Below are 21,514 nucleotides of genomic sequence, written 5' to 3'. Positions count from 1 at the left end.
CGTTTTGACCCACTTTGTGGAACTAGAATTTGATAAAATTTTGACCACATATAAAATCGACGATGGAGAATCCAAAAATTCAATAAAAAAATAATAGCCTATGAGCACATAGGCTATTGTTATACTAAGGGGACGATATAAGGCAGCGTAGGCAAAAAACATTTGAAACTTTTTCGTCGAGTGAAAATTGATTTGATAATTTGTACCCTCTTGTATTTATATTCCCTGATGTGTAAAAACAAAAATATGTCTGTTTATTCACCAAGAGGAGCTTAATTTATCAATTTTCATGATTTATAATCTAATGCAGAAAGAGTATAAATTTTTTAGGTTTGTCCTAGGGTTTGTCCAGCCACTTTTGCGTTATTCTCTTTTATTTGATCCGTACCCTGTCTGGTCGCACGTTAATAAAACCGTTCGTTGCGAATAGAACTCCCGCCGCAATTATCCGTCGGTTGACATAATAGGATAATAAATGAAGTTATTTATGGCGATATTCTTAATTACATGGCGAAAAACAAAAACAAAGCAGCTGATTTATCAACATCACCTTTAATATCTAGATAAGCCTTGATTTGAGCAACAAGAGAATGGTGGAGTTTAGGAATCAGAACCAAAAAAGCAGAATTGCTCTAAAAAACAACAAAATATTATACATATGTATGTATATTTGATTTAGACTTGCCACTTATTGGCTCTTTTGCACACAGCTACCCCTGAGCAAATTTGATAAGCTAATTTACCACAGCATAATTGCATTCTGTGCAGGGTGTCTATTTATATCTCATTTTCTTTTCGTTGCGTGAAAATTGTTTTGTATTTAAAATTTAAATTTTAAACTGCAATAAAGGAAACGCGCATAAAAAAAGATGAAAGAAGAAATTAAGAAGTGTTCACGTGAATGGGAGGGCACTGTTTTGTAATAATACTGCAAAAAATAAATAAGAACAAATTTTCTTTTAAAATCATACTCTTTTAATATTTTCTTTATATATTTGCCAAAATCGGCTATTTTGATAACTCTTTTGCTAAGCTGCCACACATTCAGCCATTCTACTATTTAGCAAATTTTCCAGACTATAATTGCCGTGATTCCTGAATACCACTTATATGTTTTATAGATTTTAGTTGCCCGTAGGGGCAATTCGATCCTAGCACTGCTTTAAAGATTGAAATGTTTTTTGGTTTTTTGATTTCAAATAAGTCAAACAATAGAAATCTTGGAGAACGTCGGTAAACTTTTCTCGTCTTAGGAACGATACCTCACACATTGTGATGAAGATTTTAGTATGCAAATCTTTTAATTAAATATTCAAACTTTCATATTTTTCGTTTTCATACAAAAAATTAAAAACAGCTAAAATACTCTCTTTTCTGATATTTGGCAAGAACGCATTCATACGGGCAAACTTTTGTTGTTTAAACTTTGCGAATTCGCTTTTGGTGGTGCTCGCAGTGTTCACACACATTACAGCTCCGTTGCTTGCAATTATTTAATTTTTAAATTACGACAAAAACCACATTGAGAAGAACGAGAACACAGATGGTACTCATTAAGTGTTTCTGAACAAATGTAATTTTTGGCAAATATTTTCCAGCGAGAACACAGAAGATACTCATTAAGTGCTTCTAAACAAATGTAATTTTTGGCAAATATTTTCCAGTGCTGCCGAAGTATGTTTATTTATGCCAGTCGTTTCATTTATTCGCTACCCACTAACACATGGCGAATCGAATACGGTTATTATGGACATGGATATTAACAAATAAAAGTTGTTAATTTTAAATATTAATTATGTTACTAAAAAATATTTTTGTAGAGTGCATGCTTCCTATCGAACTAATAAACTAATGGGTAATTAATAATTATTTTATATAATGCGTAATATCATAAATTAAACAAAACCCGTTTAACAACCCGCAGACCCCGACGTTGTTGATGCTATGCAACCATGGAAAAGTATGATCGACAAAAAGGCTAAGGTGGTTATTGGGGAATCCAGAGTATATTTGGACATGTCCAATTGCAGTGTCACCGAGTGCAATCTAGGCAATTATTTCTGCGATGCCATGATTCATGCTGTAAGTTTGATAAATAGGTGTTTTTTTACTAAACTAATCGGTTTTTGCAAATGTATAGTTTGCTGGCCTAACTCCATTTGCCGATATGGCATGGACAAATGTTTCTATTGGGCTGATTAATACGGGAGGATTACGCGTGCCACTAAGAAAAGGAAGTACGTAAACATTTGAATATCGAGTTCCATAAAATTTTTAACAGTTCTAACTTGCTTTTTCATGGTATGCAGTTCTCACATATGCACATCTAATATCGGTGTCCCCATTCGAAAATGTGCTTACTGCCTTTAATCTGCCAGGGCATAAACTTTTAGAAGCGTTAGAACTTAGCGTGAAGCCGATAGATTTCAAGAATAATTCAACGACCTCTGCAGTTTATTTGCAAGTTTCCGGCTTGAAAATAACCTACGATTACAATAGGCCACCTGGTCAAAGAGTAGTTGATGTTAAAGTACGTTGTGCGAATTGTGAAATTCCACTCTATGAAGATTTTGATTCGAGGAAAATTTATCGGATCGTAGCACCAAGTTTTCTTGCGGAAGGAGGGGACGGTTATAAAATGTTTAAGGATTATGGATCGGATTGGCAGTACGTAAAGCTCACATAATACATATACTTGCATACATATTACAGATTTTGGTATATTTCTTTGGGATTTTTATAGGAGAGAAATGACAGATGTCGATGCGCTTGTGTCATTCACCCGGAGCAGAAGTCCAATATACACAGGAATAGATAAACGAATATCCACGTGGGGTCTATAAACGCTCTTACATATCTTACATTTTAGAATATAGTTTTGTACACAGAAATTACAAATAAAATATTAAACTTTAGTGAATAAATGTTTCAGCATTCAAATTATATTTTCTTAACGTGCCATTGTATCTCATAGAGGTGGAGAACTATCTATATTTGCCAGCAGTATTCGCACCCTCTATCGATATATCGACAAAATTTAAATCAACATATTAAGGCTTTTACCCATTTTTGACATGCTTTTGAGATGCACATATTTAAAGTTTATTTAAAGGGTAATCAATTTAGAGGTTCCAGATTTTAAATTGTAATAAAACAACAAAAATTCAAATTGCTTGGGCGGTCTTTATTATTTTTGTTACATTTATTTTTTAAAAATAATCCCCTTGGTCGCAACTGCGCCGTTTTCGGCCATCCATAATTCGCCCAATTTTGAATGACTCGCTGAAGGACTTCCGTCGGTATCTCTTGAATAACTTTAGTAATGTTGGCTTCCAATGCCTCAATCGAAGCTGGTTCATTCATATGGTATGTACACTTAACATATCCTCAAAAATAAAAGTCCAAAGGTGTAATATCACACAATCTTGGTGGTGAATCTACTGGTCCGAGGCGAGAGATAAATTTCTCATCGAAACGACGACGCAATAAATCCATCGTTTCATGGGCTGTAAGGAAAGTAGCGCCGTGGAACCGAATGTTATGGAGATCACGGGTTTCAATTTCTGGCATCTGGCATTAAAAAGTCGTTGTTCGCTTATCATGGCGCGATCGCATTCGCCATTCACTGTTACATTGGTGGCAGCCTCGTCTTTTAAGAAACATGGACTGATAACGCCGCCAGTCCATAGGTTGTTTTCAATGGATGTAATGGCTATTCTTGAATGGCTTCGGGTTGCTCTTCAGCCCAAATACGACAATTTTACTTATTGACGTGGCCATTAAGCCAGAAATGGGCCTCATCGCTGAACAAAATTCGGATCCCAAAATGTGGATATTCGGCGAGTTTTTCAAGAGCCCAACGACTGAAATTATAACGCTTTGGGAGACCGGTTGACTTTTAATCTTGTATTACCTACATTTGTACGCTTTCAGACTAAGACCTTTGGATAAAATCGCCCAAGTAGTGCCATAAGATAGGCCAAGTTTTGAGATCGGCGCCGAATCAGGTCTTCCGGGTCTTCGGCAAAACTCTCATTTACAGCCGCAATATTTTTTTCACTTCGTGTTGTACGTGCTCTAATCGGTCGAGTTTCATCCGATAATGTAAAATTATTCTCAATTTCACCGATAGTTTGCTGAATAGTGCGTTCGGTAAGATGGTTCGATTTGTGAACGTTGTTGAGACGTAAGTCTTTCCACTGAAAAAATAATAAATTTAGTTTGACAATAGTCATGCATAATCAAAAACCCTATCGGAAAAAGTATCTCTAATCTGTTCACCCATTACAAAACATTCACAAAAAAAGAGTATGATTCTGATAGTGAATCAATCATATGCAAAAAAAAATCAAAAAAATTGGTTTTGAATTTGAAATTTGAAAAGATGGAACCAAGGAGCACCAGGAGATTTGGAGGCTCTTAAAACACTCAGGCTAAAAAGCCCATTGTATTTAGAGCTCTGGAAAGAGGGTAGCCAAGGAGGAAAGGAGAAAGGTATCAGAGAAAGATATAGTAAAGATTAGAAACAGAGATAGAGATAGTTAGTCCTGTAAGAATTTTCCAGATTCTTTGGCAAATCTGTAAATATCCTCCAGTTTTAGAGAACGAATATAACTCATTCTCACGACTTCGGAACTCGTAGCCTTGCTCTAGGAAACGCAGTACACTCACATAGAAAGTGCACTGTGCTATGCGCCTCCTCCAAGCACGAGAGGCACATTGGGTGCTCAATGATTTCAATGGTGGCCATATGCTGACCCCATGCGCTGTCACAAAACACTTTGCAGTTCTGTAGCGTTCTATACCAGGCCATCACTCTTTATGTGGATTCCATACATAATCGCTGAACCAATTCATGATTCCTGCGGAACTGATTCCGATTATTGGCTGTGGCCCTTGTGGGGGAACCGCTGATCCGCGATTGCCCAATTTAATGATAATTTCGTTTCCTTGAACACCGCAGTGTCCTGGAACCCATATAAGTACAAGCCTGTTCTGTCTTGCGACTGAATTAAGCTTCTTCTTACATTCTTCAACAATCTTTGTTTGGAATTAGAAATACTTCTATTCGGAACACGCCGTTATAAGATGATCCGACTGCCGTTGTAAGTAGTTTGAGGTGATTTCGTTTATATTTTATATTTTTAGGAATTGTGATTTGTTTTAAATTTATTTAAGAGCTCATATATTTGATAGAATAGTGCAAGTTTTCGTGGATCGTGCGAATATTTTTGTTTTGCCCAATAATTTAATTTTTTATTTGTAATAAAAGACTACAAATCATAAACAAAACCAAATACATCCTGTAAAATTTCAGTTTATATGGCTTAAAATATTTATTTGTAGTAATGAAAATATCCCTAAATTTTATTAACCATTAAATAATATTCATTACACAGTTGAGTTCTAGATTTTGTTCGCATATTTTCGAGCGGCCCGGGCGTATGAGCAACGAGTATCCGCGCACCTATTCAATGCTCATTGCATGAAAGTTATCGTGGAAAATAACGTGGGCTCGAGCGTATCGAGTTTTTCGTTTAGTTGGAGCAATGTTTGTTTTAATTATTTTGACTTTTTTGTCAGCACTTTTTTTACGTTTTACAAATTATTTATACACATCAGCTGAAGCAATAATTAAAGATGACAGCTAAAAGCCTTCGTTGCTAGCGCTGCGTTTCTTTTAGTTTATTAACCATTGTATTGTTATTTAAGTTTTTAAAAAATAAAATAAATTAAAGCTGATGTAAAATATCTAATTTTCACCCTAGGGCCTCTTGAAAAAGCTACTTTTTATTTTCGAAGAAATGCTAAAGAAAAATTACTCAAAAGCATTGAGGGGAAAACTTTGGCTAAAGAAATTATCGGGTTAAGGGCGTTAAGTGTGTTCATGTGCCAAAAGTTTGCGTGTGTGATAAGAAGAGGGCGTGTTGCCTTCAGATTGCCTATCGAAATTTCACATTGCTAGAATGAACCCTCCTTTGGTCGATGCTTCTACGCAACCAGAGTTAATTCTTTTTTCTTTAAAAAGTGTTGTTTTATTTAAGGGGGGAAGCTGGTCTAGAATTTTGAAAAAATCGAAAAATTTTTTTTTGTCTTAAAAGGTGCTTTAGGGTCTTAGAAATAATATACCAAATGAGGGATGCCAGCAAAAATGTCTAAATGCCCAAATTTTTCATTCGACGGCAGTGCCTCGCAGGTATGCCCCGAACGCTATTTACAACTTTAAACGCGTTTTTCTCGAAATCACTTTTTTTAAACTGGCCGAAGACATAACTCGAACAAATCTTTACCGATTCTTACGAAATTTTGACAATACATTCGAAATACCTTTCTTCGGAGACGTACGTAGGATTTTTTATTTATATTACATAGTTTTTTTTTTAATCAACAATTTTATGTCGTTCTTTATAGTGAAAATTGTAACTTTTTGTTCAAACGTGCACCATTTCGCGAAAAAACAAAATATCGAAAAAATCCTACGTACGTCTCTTTCTGTTGTTATATAGAAACTAAAAAAATTTTATTTTTTGATCCAGGACAAAAATTAAGGAGTTTACGTCTTCGGCAATGGACCCACTAGAAAAAAAGGCGCCTTAGGAGAACTGCTGGACAGCGGCCATTTTGAAATTAATTCAGACGAAAAATTTTGTATTTGTACCATGAAAGCTATATTATTAAACCTATTTCACAGATTTTCGATTGATTCTTTTGTTGAGTCAAAATAAATTCATAAAATATGCCCATTTTTTGCGCTCTAGACCAGCTTCCCCCCTTAAGCGAATTATGGGTAAGATTTTGTTATGTGTTTCACCTGAAAAAAGAATTGGCCCAGCAACTGGATAAATTCAAATCCCAAGTCGGTCAAATACTTTTTGAGGGGCAGATCAAAAAGTTGGAAGACCGAACCAAAACAATTCATAGGGCTTGGAACGATATGCACAGACAATATCCGTAATTCGTACATGGAGTAGCAAAAGTCTTCTGAAAATGTGAAATATTATATATTTTTTTTTTGCGGGAAATACATAATTTTTAAGATGTAGGCTGTCAAAGCTTTTGTGAAGTTTACCTAAAGTTGCAGAAATTTTTAAAATCTAAATTGTTTGTTATCACAATTGTTTGTTGAACTGCTGTGCGCACTTTTGGACTTAAGATATTCATCTTTCTAAAAGCTGAAAAAAATCCAAGCTAATTTGAGAAGCATTACTTAAAGCTTTACAAACAAAAATACCGTGAAATATAGTACATAAAGAACTCGGTTACTAGGCCCAATCACAGGCATTGTCAATATGTACATGTTAAACCCACGGAGTTGCATTAATTAATTCGATATTTTTATCGCATAATTTGACAATTGCCCAAACGAGGACTCTTGTCGATTGGTGTAAAAAAATGTTAAATAAATTAAGCCGCAGTTGTTCAAAGCACGTCAATGCCATCGTAATAACTGATGCGTCTTGTATCTATGCATATGAGTCGAAAGCAAAACAGCAGCCCACAGTTTGGTGTTCCAAGATGAGCTTAATCCAATAGAAATTCTTCACGGAAGAAGCGCTTCAGAGTAAATGGTCACCTGTTTTTTCGGAAAATCTAGTTATGTCACAACTTTTTCACTAAAAAAGTTAAAGCAATCATTTCTGAGTGGTTCATAACCAAACGTTTTGGCCACCAACCTTCAATAAGAAATCGAGCTTTCACGTGTAGGCTCACACGAGAGAGTTTTTAAGTACTCAAAATATCGAATTAATGGGTAATCCGCCTTACAGCTCTGATTTGCCACCTCATGATTTCCCTTTGTTCCCAAAAAACTAAAATAAATAAAACGCGAGGTCAATGTTTTTCAACATCTAAAGAAGCTGCGCGAAAAAAAGTTGAAGCCTTAAACAGCTCATTTTGGAGGTATCCACTTAAAAGTGCTTTGAAAATTTTTTCAAGTGGATGTAGAAATGTATAGGCTTCCAAGCAGAATATTTTGAAAAACAATATCACCATTTCCATTATTATTTTACTGTGTTTTCATTATTGGGTGCAAAATATAAAAGCATACCCTTGGCTGAGCTTATCCTCCTATTTGTGGTCTGTGCCTTAATGTTGTTCCCCAAAAGGAGGGACCTACAGCTTTAGGCCGACTCCAAACGGTAAATGGTTTTTTATGAGGAGCTTTTTCATAGCAGAAATACACTCGGAGGCCATTGCCTGCCGAGAGGTGATCACTTATTTCATGCACGGAGTTTCGAACCTACGCACTCTCGAATGGTAGTCACGCACTAAGCCATTCGGCTATGGCGGCCGCTCAATATAGACATATAGGTCTATGGATAAGTTCGTGCGGTTTTACAACAGATGGCGTAACTTGATTATTATTCCATCGATCCACATTTCCAAACATTCATTGGAGAGCTACTGTCGTAAGGCACAAACGTCAGTATAAGTTTTTTATTTGAAGCGTAAACAACAATATTTTTACCACACTTGAAAATGTCGAATTTCGTGCCAAATAATGGGTTTTTGCGGGGAATTCTTTAATATGAAGAAAAAAGCAGCCGAAAGTCATCGTATCTTGGTGGAAGTTTATGGTGAGCATGCTCTAGCTGAGCGAACGTGCCAGAAGTGGTTTGCACGCTTTAAAAGTGGTGATTTTGGCTTGGAAGACGAAGAACGCGAGGGTGCGCCGCCAAAGTTCATGGATACCGAATTGGAGGAATTGCTCGATCAAGATCCGGCTCAAACGCAAGAAGAGGTTGCAAAAACTTTGGGAGTTGATCAATCAACCATTTCCAAACGTTTAAAAGCCATGGGAATGATCCGAAATTCAAATTTCGAAAAAAAACCGCACGAACTTATTCATAGACCATTATATATATATATTTTTTTCCTTGTTTACCCTCTCGGGTGCACAGGGCCTCGACAAGACTCAGTCTAGCGTTGGTTTCGTTAATCTGTTTTGATTTCTGACAGGGTAGGTGATTAGCCTGCCGCTACCGGTCCTAAATAGTGGGAACGCCCACGTGTCGGTGCTTAGGAACAACGCCTTCTTACTGCTTGGAACGCCATTTGTGTCTCACATTTTTGTTGCAGAAAGATCGCACTGATGGTTGAGGACTTCGCTTAACTTTGGTGTGTCTGCGCTATTACCACGGTCACCGGCTTCCTCTTGCTGGCGCCACTGATGCAATGTGTAACTGTGTTTTTCTTTGTTTTTTTGCTTGTTTTAATAACCACAATGCAAATAATGCGCTGACTATTGTGCGGGAGTAAGGATGGAAAGGATACGTTTTTGGGGTTGAGGAATGGAATTGGAGGAATTTTTTTAGTAGGCGAATTGGGAAAATTGTGAGGACCGTACTTTACGTGGGATTCAAACCCACTACCTCTGGGGTAGTAGGCTAGTGCACTTAGGCTAGACTACCGAGTCCGCTTTATATAGACATATACATAACAAAATTCTCAGAATAACGAAAGAAGTTAATTTGGCCACAAACTGCGTACGCGTATTAGACTTTGCTCAATGTTGTAGTTTTGAAGTGCTTGAGTATTTCTACTGAAATAATCCTAATTACCGACCAGCACCATTTTACTACCACTGTTCTCGTGTGATGATGTCTTGTTTTTTGTTTTTTTTTTTCGCTTGTAAGTCAGCTCCATTTTGTGAGGTCCAAGTATAACAGCAAATTCTTTGTCTCGATGTCTAAGATCGCTTTAATTTCCTGTAAGAAAGGCTTACCGAAAGAGCGAAGTCGTGCCCTAGCAAGCCCTGAACACTCACATAGTAAGTAGTGGAAAAGACTTTTCTTCACCCATTCCGCTTGACAGCTTCTGCAGATGGGATTGAAAGGAAGGTTGAGTCTGGCTGCATGATCCCCTACCTTTTAATGACCTGTAAGGGTTGCAGTGATGCGTGAAGTGTTTGGTCGAGAGCATCCTAACAGGTAATTCGTCCTTTAGATTTTGTACGACGGCCATGTGTTTATTGTTGTAATACATGCAGTTAATTGTTTCCACCTTCTTTCGGCTAAAGCATGATAGCGTGAGGCAATGGATGCTTTTATTGTGTTGAGTGGGGTGGCGACTGCCAAAGCTTCTGTTAAGTCTAGTGTCGGACCTTTTCTTGCTAGCTCATCCTCTATGTCATTACTCCGTATGTTCCTATGACCGGGAACCAATATCACAGTAATTTCAAGCAATGACTAAGCAATTATAGTTCTTCTCTATACTGTAAGACTAGTTTTTACCCAACATTCTCTTACACGTGTGAAGTGCTATATTCGCTTTCTTTAACCTGTACTCTACGTTGGATCTCCAGCTGAGTTTGGGATCTAAGATAACACCTATGGAAGTATTTTGCCTGTTAGGTTAGCATAAGACTAACGCCGTTTAAATTTTGGGGGATTAAAGTTTGGTATCTTGGTTCTCTTAGTTAAAAGCATCAGTTCAGTTTTGCTCGGGTTTACACTTAAATTAACATTGAAAATTGATGAAATGGGTCAATAAATGCGCTCACCTCTAATATAACGATCATTTAATAAAAAGACGAAAACGTGATATGTCTGATAAAGGAAACCAAGTTACTCAAATTTGGTAAAAGCGATAAACGGGGGGAAATAAAGGGGTTTTAATAAGAGGTGTTATTTTGATATTCAAAGAAAAATGCTATTTTTTAATATAAATGATCGGATATTTATTTCATTATAAAGAGGAAGGTATGCCGTTGATAGTGCAGAATAACATCAGGCAATTAACTCCCACGACCACGCTTACAGGACAATATCCTTTTCATAAAATTTTCCACAACCGAATTGCAAAGTGGCTGCCCTATGTCCTCGATAGCCTCACAAACTCCATCTTTTAGGTCTTGAATCGACCCTGGGCTGTTGGCATAGACCTTCTGGCCCCAAAGAAAAAAGTCACAAGGTGTTAAAGCACAAGATCTTGGTGACCAATTGTCATTACCTCTTCGAGAGATAACACGGTCCGGAAACTTTTCCTGTAAAAGATCAATGGTGTCGTTGCTTGTGTGGCACGTAGCACCGTCTTGTTGAAAATAAACATTATCCAGATCAATACCATCCAATTCCGGCCATAAAATCGTTAATCATCTCTCGATAATGCAATCCTGTAACACCTGTTATTGCAAAAGTCTTTGTAATGAAATTACAAACTCTTAGGTCTTAAACATTTTGCTGAATTATGGAAATCATAGTACATCTTTATAATATGCCTGATATATGAAGGTATCTAATTTTCTCTCCTCTGGTGGTTGTGATGTCTTGTGAACATGGATATATGTTATATATGTATATTTTTTTATATGTATTATTATACAAGGTGGCACAAATTTAATCAGGCTATTTTGTTTTTGAATAATCTTTTTACTAAGTAAAAATATGTTCTTGAGTGATGGAAATTTTTATTTTCGTCTTTACGCGCTCCATAGCTTGTCTCTTCGTATACTGCAGCTGTCTAGTTCACAAGTGACAGATATGTCAGATATATATACGACGCCATTTGCACAAATTATAAATCTTTCCATAGGCTGCTTAAATAATTAGGTTATGTATTAAATATTAGGAACATTTATTTGGTTTAACCAAAACAAAAAAATATAATATATATGAATATTATAGTCTTTTTCTCTGTTCAACTGATGTGTGCTCTGCAGACCCTGAAACTGTGGCTGCTATCGAACCAATTAAAATAGAGATGGACGTAGTCGGTTCTGTGATTCAGGGCGAAACAAGAGTTGAATTAAGAAAGTCGACATGCAGCGCCGGCGAGTGCAATTTGGGTAATTTCTTCTGCGACGCAATGATACACGCTGTAAGTATCACTAAATCATAATTACAAATGTTCAAGGACTACATACATATATGTATGTTTGTACATATGTATTTCAACGAATCTAGTTTACTGGCCTAACCCCATACTCGGAGAGTCCTTGGACAAATGTTTCAATTGGCCTTGTAAATACAGGTGCTTTGCGGGTCCCAATTTACAGAGGAAGTAAGTACCGAGATACCTAACTGGACTCATAAATACATATGTATATAAGTATATAGTACATACATACATAGATACTAATTGAAACGTATTTTGCAGATATTTCATACGCTCACTTAGTGACGATGTCGCCCTTTGAGAATAGACTCGCTGCATTTAATCTACCAGGCCATAAACTCTTAGAAGCTTTGGAATTCAGTGTTAACCCAATTAATTTGGAAGGTGGAGTCACTAGCTCCTCAATATTTCTGCAAGTAGCCGGTCTAAAAATAACCTACAATTTTACGAATGCAGTGGGTCAACGAGTGGTCGATGTCAAAGTGCGTTGCGCCGATTGTGAAATTCCACTCTACGATGATTTGGACTCAACGAAAATTTATCGCATCGTGGCCCCAGATTTCCTTGCAGAAGGAGGAGACGGGTTCACAATGTTAAGAGATTATGGCTCTGACTGGCAGTGAGTAACTCTGAGAGAGCATTTACAAAAGAAAACGTCCAATATAAATCAATTTTTTTTTAATTATATTTATAGAAAAGAGATGACCGACTTGGATGCCTTATTGTCATATACAAATCAAATAACTCCAATTTATACAGGAAAGGAGAAACGTATAACGGTATTATGAAACATCCGCAAATCAATTACACGAAAGGAGTGATATATTAGCAAATCGTTTTTTTTAAATGGCTCTATCACGAGCTCTCATTTTCTGGTACATTTTGGAAAATTGTATTAAAATTATAAGTTATTAAAATATAAAGTTGAATGCTTTATTAATAATGTAAAAAGTTAAATATATGTATGTGTAAATAACAGCGAAGTCTGACTATTATTTTTAGGCTAACACGTACTGCAAGTGAAATAGATCTATAGTGCGCAGTGGATAAACTACAAACTTGTCAAAATACTGCTATCAGGACAGCCATGGGATGCGTCCTGATGTCTTCCTGCCTCCCTACCGTTGGTATAACCCCTACAGATATTTGCTTGAGCGTGAGCCACCTGCCAGGCACGTCAGGAGACATCTCTTTAACTGCACTAACGAGATCTAGACAAAATACAATTGCAACTACTAGACCGGGCAGTACATACATATATAGACATACACTAAACGACATTCATTGGGAGACCCTTCCCATCTTCCTAATATCCCGACCCCTGAATGCCATTATCAGAGTCTAACCACCATTGCAGACGAAGAGCCTGAGCAGTCTCGCGAGATCCGAGAATCGACCCCGACTTACGCAATACTCGTATACATTTGTCCAGCATGTGAAGGCACACCGCAGGACATTAACCATCTATTTCCATGCTCAATCAATCCTACTCACTTAACAACCCTTTTCCTTTGGGGCTAAGGCGTCGAAGCAGCACGTTTTAGATGAGTTGGACAGAGCCGACAGGTTACTATATCTCACTGACAGGGTTCAGTAACCTGCTACAACAACTACAACTTTGTGCCTGCTGAGGAAAGCCTATATTTTAAGGATTTTAAAAAATTCAGCACATTCTGGGAATTATTGTTCCACAACTCATATGAATGCACGGCCATACTGAGCCAAGGTGAAGCTTTTTTGTGCCTAGTGCAGAGTGTTCATAAAGAATATGTTGTGATGGTCATAGAGAGACCAATTTTGTTTCAGTGATATCTTAGGCTAGACGGCGACATAGTGCAGCGTATAAACATCCAGCGGTTTCGTTGGCTAAGTCATGTCCGAATGGATAGAAACGCTTCGGCTCGAAAAATATTCGATGCGGTACCACCTGGTGATAGCATAGGAAGCGGAAGGTCTCTTCTGCGTTGGAGATATCAGGTGCCGGTTAGCTCTAGAAAGAAATGACTAGCGCGCTTTGTGAAACTCGGCCAAAATAGCGTAAGCGGTTATCGTGCCAATAAAAAAGAAGAAGACGATATCTCAGGCTATAGTGACCTGTAAAGTAATCAGCTACAAGTCTTAAGTCTACTCTACTAAGCGAAATTAGCTTATCAGAAATTCCTCCGTCCGCCGTTAGGAATTATTTCGCTTTTTGCTGACCACTAGAATTTCGTCAGTATTCAACGAATTTCTTCTCCTCCTACTTTCTGAGAAATTCGTTAATGTGGCTTTTTGCAAGTCCACAAAGTCAATGAGAGGCTTTTTTGCCCCTTTTTTAGCTAAATGATCAGCCAATTCATTTCTCTCATACCACAGGAACACAACCTAATAAGAGTGTATTGAATTTCTCCTAACGTGTTAAGAAGGTTCAGGCAGTCGCTTACCATTTTTGCGGTGATTACTCTTGATAGAAGAGCTGACTTTCAGGAAGTAAGTAAATGTGGGTTCCTCTCATTTTTCTAGCTAGACATTCTCTCATTCATTCATTCTACGGAGATTTATGTATATCTCGATGGCATGCTTCTCTGCCTGGAAGATTTCTGGGTAAAAACCTATTGGAATCGAATTTTGTAACTTAGGCGCATTGATGCCCGCTCCTGTTCCGCGATCTTCTAATTTCGAGTCATCAGTCAACTGTATCTGGGAGCCACGTTTACCAGTTGATACAATTATTTCTCCAGGCCATACGTTCAAATAATTGGCGGCCGCCGTAGCCGAATGGGTTGGTGCGTGATTACCATTCGGAATTTACAGAGAGAACGTTGGTTCGAATCTCGGTGAAAACGAAATTAATAAGAACATTTTTCTAGTAGCGGTCGCCCTCGGCAGGCAATGGCAAACCTCCGAGTGTATTTCTGCCATGAAAAAGCTCCTCATAAAAATATCTGCCGTTCGGAGTCAGCTTGAAACTGTAGGTCCCTCCATTTGTGGAACAACATCAACACGCACACCACAAATAGGAGGAGGAGCTCGGCCAAACACCCAAAAAGGGTGTACGCGCCAATTATCGTTCAATAATAAGAACTTGGAAGTTCCTGAAGAGTATGATTCAAGTTCCAAAAAGCCTTGTGCAGGCAAATAATGCTCTTATGGTTTTTGCAGTAACTTTCTTACCAAGTGAGCGTTTTATAAAGATTGATGCCAAGATAGTTCGTTTCCGTGGAGAGTTGAAGAGTTGATTAATTTAGAACAGAACATTTGAACGGTACCTAGTGAGCGGCAATAGCGCAGTTTTCGATAGGTTAATAGAAGGCCCTTTGTCGGCGTCCCATTTGCTTATTATGCTAAAGGCTTGTTTTAGGCGGTCAGAAATTGTTTCCTCAAGTCAGCCATGTATACTACCAGGTCTGTAGCATAACCTTGAGAGTGCAAATCTACTTATAGATTGTTCAGTTTGTTGAGAAGTTCATGTATTACAGGGTCCGGCGCTCGAAGTGTAACGAACCAAAAAGGCCATAAATTTAGTTTGGAAAATTACTTGTATTTAATTCAAAGTAAAAAATGTGTGAAAATAATACAAAATTCAGAAACAATTTACTTTTGCTCGATATGACCACCTTTTGCCTTGACTATGACCTAGAGATGGTTCAGAACCGAATCGCCAGCTGCCCGAATGTGATTTGCCGGTATTTGGCCCACTTGCGGACAATGGCTTTTTTCAGCGCCTCGAGACTGGTGAATCTTTTAATTCGGACTTTGCTCTCCAAAACAGCGCAAAAAATAGCGCAAATAATCCATCGGATGCGCGTCTGGTAAATTTGAAAGTCTTGGCGTGGACGTTATGAAGTTCGGAACGTTGTTTTTCAGCCATTCTTGGTTCAGTCGAGCTTTGTGAGACGGTGCCGAGTCCTATTGAAACGTCCTAGTCGGCCACAGAAATGTTTGTTTGCCCACGTCTTCAATGCAACCTCCAGAATACTTTCCCGATAATATTTGGCATTTACCTTGACGCCAGGCTCGATGAAAACGGTTGGAGAGCGCTCATCTGCGGTTACAGCGGCCCAAACCATTACCTGTCGAATTGCTCAATTTGAAAAATTTCTCGTCAGAAAATACAATGATCGGAAATTGACCGCTTCCGGCCAAGTGTAACAACTCCTTCGCTCTGTCAAGTATGGCCTGTTGCTGCTTTGGTGCGAGATCATACGGCTTTTGGATCTTGTAAGTCTTGACTTTGAGATCATTTTTCAGTATGCGGCGGATGCTACGGTCAGTTCGTTATTTGATTGACTTTTTGAACCATTTCACGAGACGTTGCTGTCTTTTGATGACCACAGCCATGACGTTTCGCGATGCTACTCTGGACTGTCATTTAGTTAACTAAGTTGGTTACACTTCTAGTGCCGGACCCTGTCAGCATGTATATGACAAACTCGCGGAATGGCATTAATTAATTCGAAAATTTTATTGCATAATTTGACAATTGTCCAAACGGGGACTCTCGTCGATTGGTGTAAAGAAATGTTAAATAAATTAAGCCGCAGTTCTTCAAAGCACGTCAATGACATCGTAATAGCTGAAGAGTCGAAAGCAAAACAGCAGTCCACAGTTTGGTGTTCCAAGATGAGCTTAATCCAATAAAAATTCTTCGCGGAAGAAGCACCTCAAAGTGAATGGTCACCTGTTTTTTCGGAAAATCTAGTGACGTCGCAACTTTATCACTAAAAAAGTTAAATCAATCAATTCTGAGTGGTGCATAACAAAACGTTTTTGCCATCAACCTTCAATAAGAAATCGAGCTTTCACGTATAGGCTCACACGAGAGAGTTTTTGAGTACTCAAAATATCGAATTAATGGGTAATCCACCTTACAGCTCTGATTTGGCATCTAATGATTTCCCTTTGTTCCCAAAAAACTAAAATAAAATGCGGATTCAATGTTTTTCAACAACTAGAGAACCTGTGTGTAAAAAGTTGAAGCCTCGTTTTGGAGGTATCCACATAAAAGTGCTTTGAAAATTGAAATTTCCAAGCAGAATAATTTGAAAAGCAATAACGCCATTTTCATTATTATTTTACTGTTTTTTCATTATTGGGTGCAAAATATAAAAGCATATCCTTGGCTGAACTTCTCCTCCTATTTGTGGTCTGTGCCTTAATGTTGTTTTACAAAAGGAAGGACCTAAAGCTTTAGGCCGACTTTTTTATGAGGAGCTTTTTCATATCAGAAATACATGGAAATACGGAGGCCTACCATTGCCTGCCGAGAGGCGATCACTATTTCATGCACGGAGATTCGAACCTACTCACTCTCGCATTAAAAATGGGTGAAATCGGTCAATAAATGCGTCCACCTCCAATATAACGATAATTTAAAAGAGACGAAAACGTGATATCTTTGATAAAGGAAACCAAATTACTCAAATTTGGTAAAAGTGATAAACGGTGAAAAATATAATAAAATTACAAACTCTTTGGTCTTAAACATTTTGCTGAATTATGGAAATCATAGTGCATACATCTTTATGATATGCCTGATATATGAGGGTATCTGATTTTCTCTCCCTTGGTGGTTGTGATGTCTTGTGAAGTCCCTTATATGTACAAGGTGGCGCAAGTTTAATCATCCAATATCTTTACTGAATAACTTTTAAAATAAATAAAATGAAAAAAGGGATTTTGAGTGATGGAAATTTTTATTTCGACCTTTACGCGCTTTTACTTGTTTCTTTGAATACTTTTTTTTTAATTTTTTTTATTTCTATTATAAATTACGATCTGTTAATATTAACAATAAGTACTTGGTGTTATATATATATATATATAATTGGCGCGTACACCCCTTTTGGGTGTTTGGCCGTGCTCCTCCTCCTATTTGTGGTGTGCGTCTTGATGTTGTTCCACAAATGGAGGGACTTACAGTTTCAAGCAGACTCCGAACGGCAGATATTTTTATGAGGAGCTTTTTCATGGCAGAAATACACTCGGAGGTTTGCCATTGCCTGCCGAGGGGCTACCGCTATTAGAAAAATGTTTTTCTTAATTTTGGTGTTTCACCGAGATTCGAACCGACGTTCTCTCTGTGAATTCCGAATGGTAGTCACGCACCAACCCATTCGGCTATGGTCCATAAGCAGTGGCGTAGATAGGGGGGGGGGGGGGGGGGGGGGGGGAGCAATCCCCCCCCTGAGAAATTGAAACTAAAATTTTTGAAAAATTGTACTTATACATGTAGGTATATGCGTCCATTTCTCGAAATGCCTTCAACCTTTTTTCAGTATGACATCATTTAAACCACTTTAAAATGAGAAAGAAAAAATCTTTTTATAATATTATAGTTTTGAATTTGAACACAATAGAATTCCCGCGCCTAAACGGGCTTACCAATTGAAAGGGATTAAATGGCGCTGTCATCGATAAGGACGTATTGAAGTTCGATAATCGAACATAGAGTCAATATTGCGGATTTATAACCTATTCCATAATCACGTTTGCATTGTTATTTGTTTATCATCTTATGGTGAAAAGATTTTTAGTGGCAAGAACACCCTTTGCTAAAAATAGCGAAAATGAAGAAAATGCAGAGATGAGATTCTCATCTCTTCTTCAACATCAGGGTGAATTAGGTGGATCGACAGGTGGAATCTGATCGCTTGAACGGATTGACTGCTCTAGCTATTCATCATGATATTCCAATCACAGCTGATGAAGTCATAGATGAGTTATCGAAAAAATCCCGAAAACTTGATTTTCTTCTTTAATTGATGCAAGCATTTTTTGCATATTGAGGGCATCCAAGTGAAAAAATTTATTCGTAATTTTTTGTTTGTTTATATAGAGTATGGTAAGTGATTCCCATGATTATGGAAAAAGAAAACCGATAAAAATATATTGAATGTAAAAAAAAGATATTGTCAAATTATATCCCCCCCATCACAAAAAGCTATCTACGCCACTGTCCATAAGCATAGGGTTGATTGTTTGTTCGATATATAGGTCCATAAGCTTAGGGTTGATTGTTTTCCTAGTAGCCAGTAAAGTTGTTGGAATTTGTTTTTCATCTCATTTCTCTTGTTCAGTATGTGTTTTTTCCATGTGAGTTTTGAGTCAATCGTGATGCCTAAATATTTTGCACTTGAGTGTGTATTTATGTCTTCTCCGTTAATTTGGATTGGATGTATTGCAGACTTTCTCTTCGCGTATATTACATGTTGTGTTTTGTTTTTATTGACCTCAATGCCCCATTTTTAAACCATTGTGTTGCAGCTGATAGCGTATCTTGCAGTGTTTTTGTTGCTACTTCTTCATTGTTGTCAGCTGACATTAAAACTGTGTCGCCTGCAAATGTATGATAGCTATCCTTGATCCTCGAGTAGTTGGCGTTGGTATATCTGCTGTGTATACTAAGTGTATACTCCAGCTGTCGCCGTCAAGATTTCAGATCACTCATCGTCGTATTTAATGAAGAAGTGTCTATCAGTTATGTAGCTTTTAAGGATATTAAATATGTTAAGTGGTAAAATGTTTTTTAGCTTATATAGAAGTCATTTAGGCCATACTCTGTCAAAGGCTTTCGCGATGTCCAAATACACGGCAATGTAATATTTCTTCTTATCGAAGTCGTCTGTAATTTTGTTTACTTTGTGAATCTGTTGCACAATTGAATGTTGTTTTTGGAAACCGAACTGGTGTGAGAGGATAGCGTCTTTTTGTTTAAGGATCGGGTCAATTCTGTCAAGCAGTATTTTCTCAAACAATTTGGAGAGGATTTGCAGCAAGCTAATTAGTCTGTACGAGCTAGCAACAGGGGCGTTCTTGTTTGGCTTGGGGACCGCTATAACTTGTGCAACTTTCCTTGCTTTTGGAAAGTATTTTAGCCTATACATACGGCAGCTGTCTGGTTCACAAGTGTCAGATATGTTTGATATACGACGCCATTTGCACAAATTATAAATCTTCTCATAGGCTGCTTAAATAATTAGGTTATGTATTAAATATTAGGAACATTTATTTGGTTTAACCAAAACAAAAAAATATATACGAATATTATAGTCTTTTTCTCTGTTCAACTGATGTGTGCTCTGCAGACCCTGAAACTGTGGCTGCTATCGAACCAATTAAAAAAGAGATGGACGTACTCGGTTCTGTGATTCAGGGCGAAACAAGAGTTGAATTAAGAAAGTCGACATGCAGCGCCGGCGAGTGCAATTTGGGTAATTTCTTCTGCGACGCAATGATACACGCTGTAAGTATCACTAAATCATAATTACGAATTTTCAAGGATTACATATATGTGTGTTTGTACATATGTATTTCAACGAATCTAGTTTACTGGCTTAACTCCATACTCGGAGAGTCCTTGGACAAATGTTTCAATTGGCCTTGTAAATACAGGTGCTTTGCGGGTACCAATTTACAGAGGAAGTAAGTACCGAGATACCCAACTGGATTCTCAAATACATATGTATATAAGTATATAGTATGATATATACATATACATAAATACTAATTGAAACGTATTTTGCAGATATTTCATACGCTCACTTAGTGACGATGTCGCCCTTTGAGAATAGACTCGCTGCATTTAATCTACCAGGCCATAAACTCTTAGAAGCTTTGGAATTCAGTGTTAACCCAATTGATTTGGAAGGTGGAGTCACTAGCTCCTCAATATTTCTGCAAGTTGCCGGTCTAAAAATAACCTACAATTTTACGAATGCAGTGGGTCAACGAGTGGTCGATGTTAAAGTGCGTTGCGCCGATTGTGAAATTCCAGTCTACGATGATTTGGACTCAACGAAAATTTATCGCATCGTGGCCCCAGATTTCCTCGCAGAAGGAGGAGGCGGGTTTACAATGTTAAGAGATTATGGCTCTGACTGGCAGTGAGTAACTCTGAGAAAGCATTTAAAAAATAATCCCTCCATTTAATACATTTTTCTTTTATTAAATTTACAGGAAAGAGATGACTGACTTGGATGCCTTATTGTCATATACAAATCAAATAACTCCAATTTATACAGGAAACGAGAAACGTATAATGGTGTTATGAAACATCCGCAAATCGATTACACGAAAGGAGTGATATAGTAGCAAATATTTTTTGTTTTTGAAAATGAGCTCTCATTTTCTGGTACATTTTGGAAAATTGTATTAAAATTATAAATTATTAAAATATAAAGTTGAATGCATTTTTTATGAATTTTAAATGCAATTATAGATCTGATCAAACTGTTATTTTATTATTAGTATTAGGCTACTGCGCAGTGCTACCAGAAGAGATCTATTGTGGAAAGTCTGCTGAGGTACCCTATATGTGTAGGCGTTTTAAACATTTTAGCACATTCTGGGGTTTATTGTTCCACAATGTATAAGTATACGAACTCACGGCAATACCACCATGGTTACGCTTTGGTCGGAAGTCAAGTGTCTAGTTGTCATACTTGACCCCAAGTTTCATTAGCAGCAGCACATCAACAATCGAGTTAAGAAGGCCAGTATATGGTACCCACTCCTGGTAATCTATGTTCGGTAAAAATGGGGCCTCAAGCCACGTGTTGGTTCTCTGGATGTACAACTTAGTGGTTCTGCCAATTTAGACATATGACTGCCTAGTTTTGTGGGTAGCTCATCGGAAGGGCTATAACACCCCTAAATTAGAGAGAGAGAGTGCAGAAAACTGCATGTATTGGAATCACTG

The 21,514-nt window shown here is 37.6% G+C and overlaps 2 protein-coding genes across 4 annotated transcripts in view; both read left to right on the top strand.

Annotated features, from left to right (window-relative positions):
- The window catches only part of LOC129238527 (apyrase), a 33,733-nt gene extending 20,997 nt beyond the window's left edge, over window positions 1-12,736 (top strand). Inside the window, exons 6-9 of one of the 3 annotated variants that reach the window (XM_054873580.1) lie at window positions 11,660-11,817; window positions 11,904-12,000; window positions 12,097-12,454; window positions 12,530-12,736. In XM_054873580.1, coding sequence (XP_054729555.1) covers window positions 11,660-11,817; window positions 11,904-12,000; window positions 12,097-12,454; window positions 12,530-12,623 — 707 coding nt within the window. In that variant the 3' untranslated portion in view covers window positions 12,624-12,736. Of the gene's footprint in view, window positions 1-1,924; window positions 2,083-2,140; window positions 2,238-2,309; window positions 2,668-2,743; window positions 2,925-11,659; window positions 11,818-11,903; window positions 12,001-12,096; window positions 12,455-12,529 lie in introns of those variants that run through there. The other 2 variants (XM_054873581.1, XM_054873579.1) reach the window with 2 other exon arrangements.
- A 7,164-nt stretch (window positions 12,737-19,900) lies between these two features.
- LOC129238528 (apyrase-like) lies at window positions 19,901-20,888 on the top strand. Its single transcript, XM_054873582.1, has 4 exons — window positions 19,901-20,059; window positions 20,142-20,238; window positions 20,342-20,699; window positions 20,773-20,888. The coding sequence occupies exons 1-4, from the start codon at window positions 19,943-19,945 to the stop codon at window positions 20,864-20,866; spliced, it is 666 nt and encodes a 221-aa protein (XP_054729557.1). The 5' UTR covers window positions 19,901-19,942; the 3' UTR covers window positions 20,867-20,888.
- The last annotated feature ends 626 nt before the right edge of the window (window positions 20,889-21,514 follow it).

This window comes from Anastrepha obliqua, chromosome 2 (genome assembly GCF_027943255.1).
Source record: "Anastrepha obliqua isolate idAnaObli1 chromosome 2, idAnaObli1_1.0, whole genome shotgun sequence".
NCBI classification, from domain to species: domain Eukaryota; kingdom Metazoa; phylum Arthropoda; class Insecta; order Diptera; family Tephritidae; genus Anastrepha; species Anastrepha obliqua.
The sequence above is the reverse complement of the archived record's forward strand: the minus strand, read 5'-3'. Positions and strand labels throughout refer to the sequence as shown.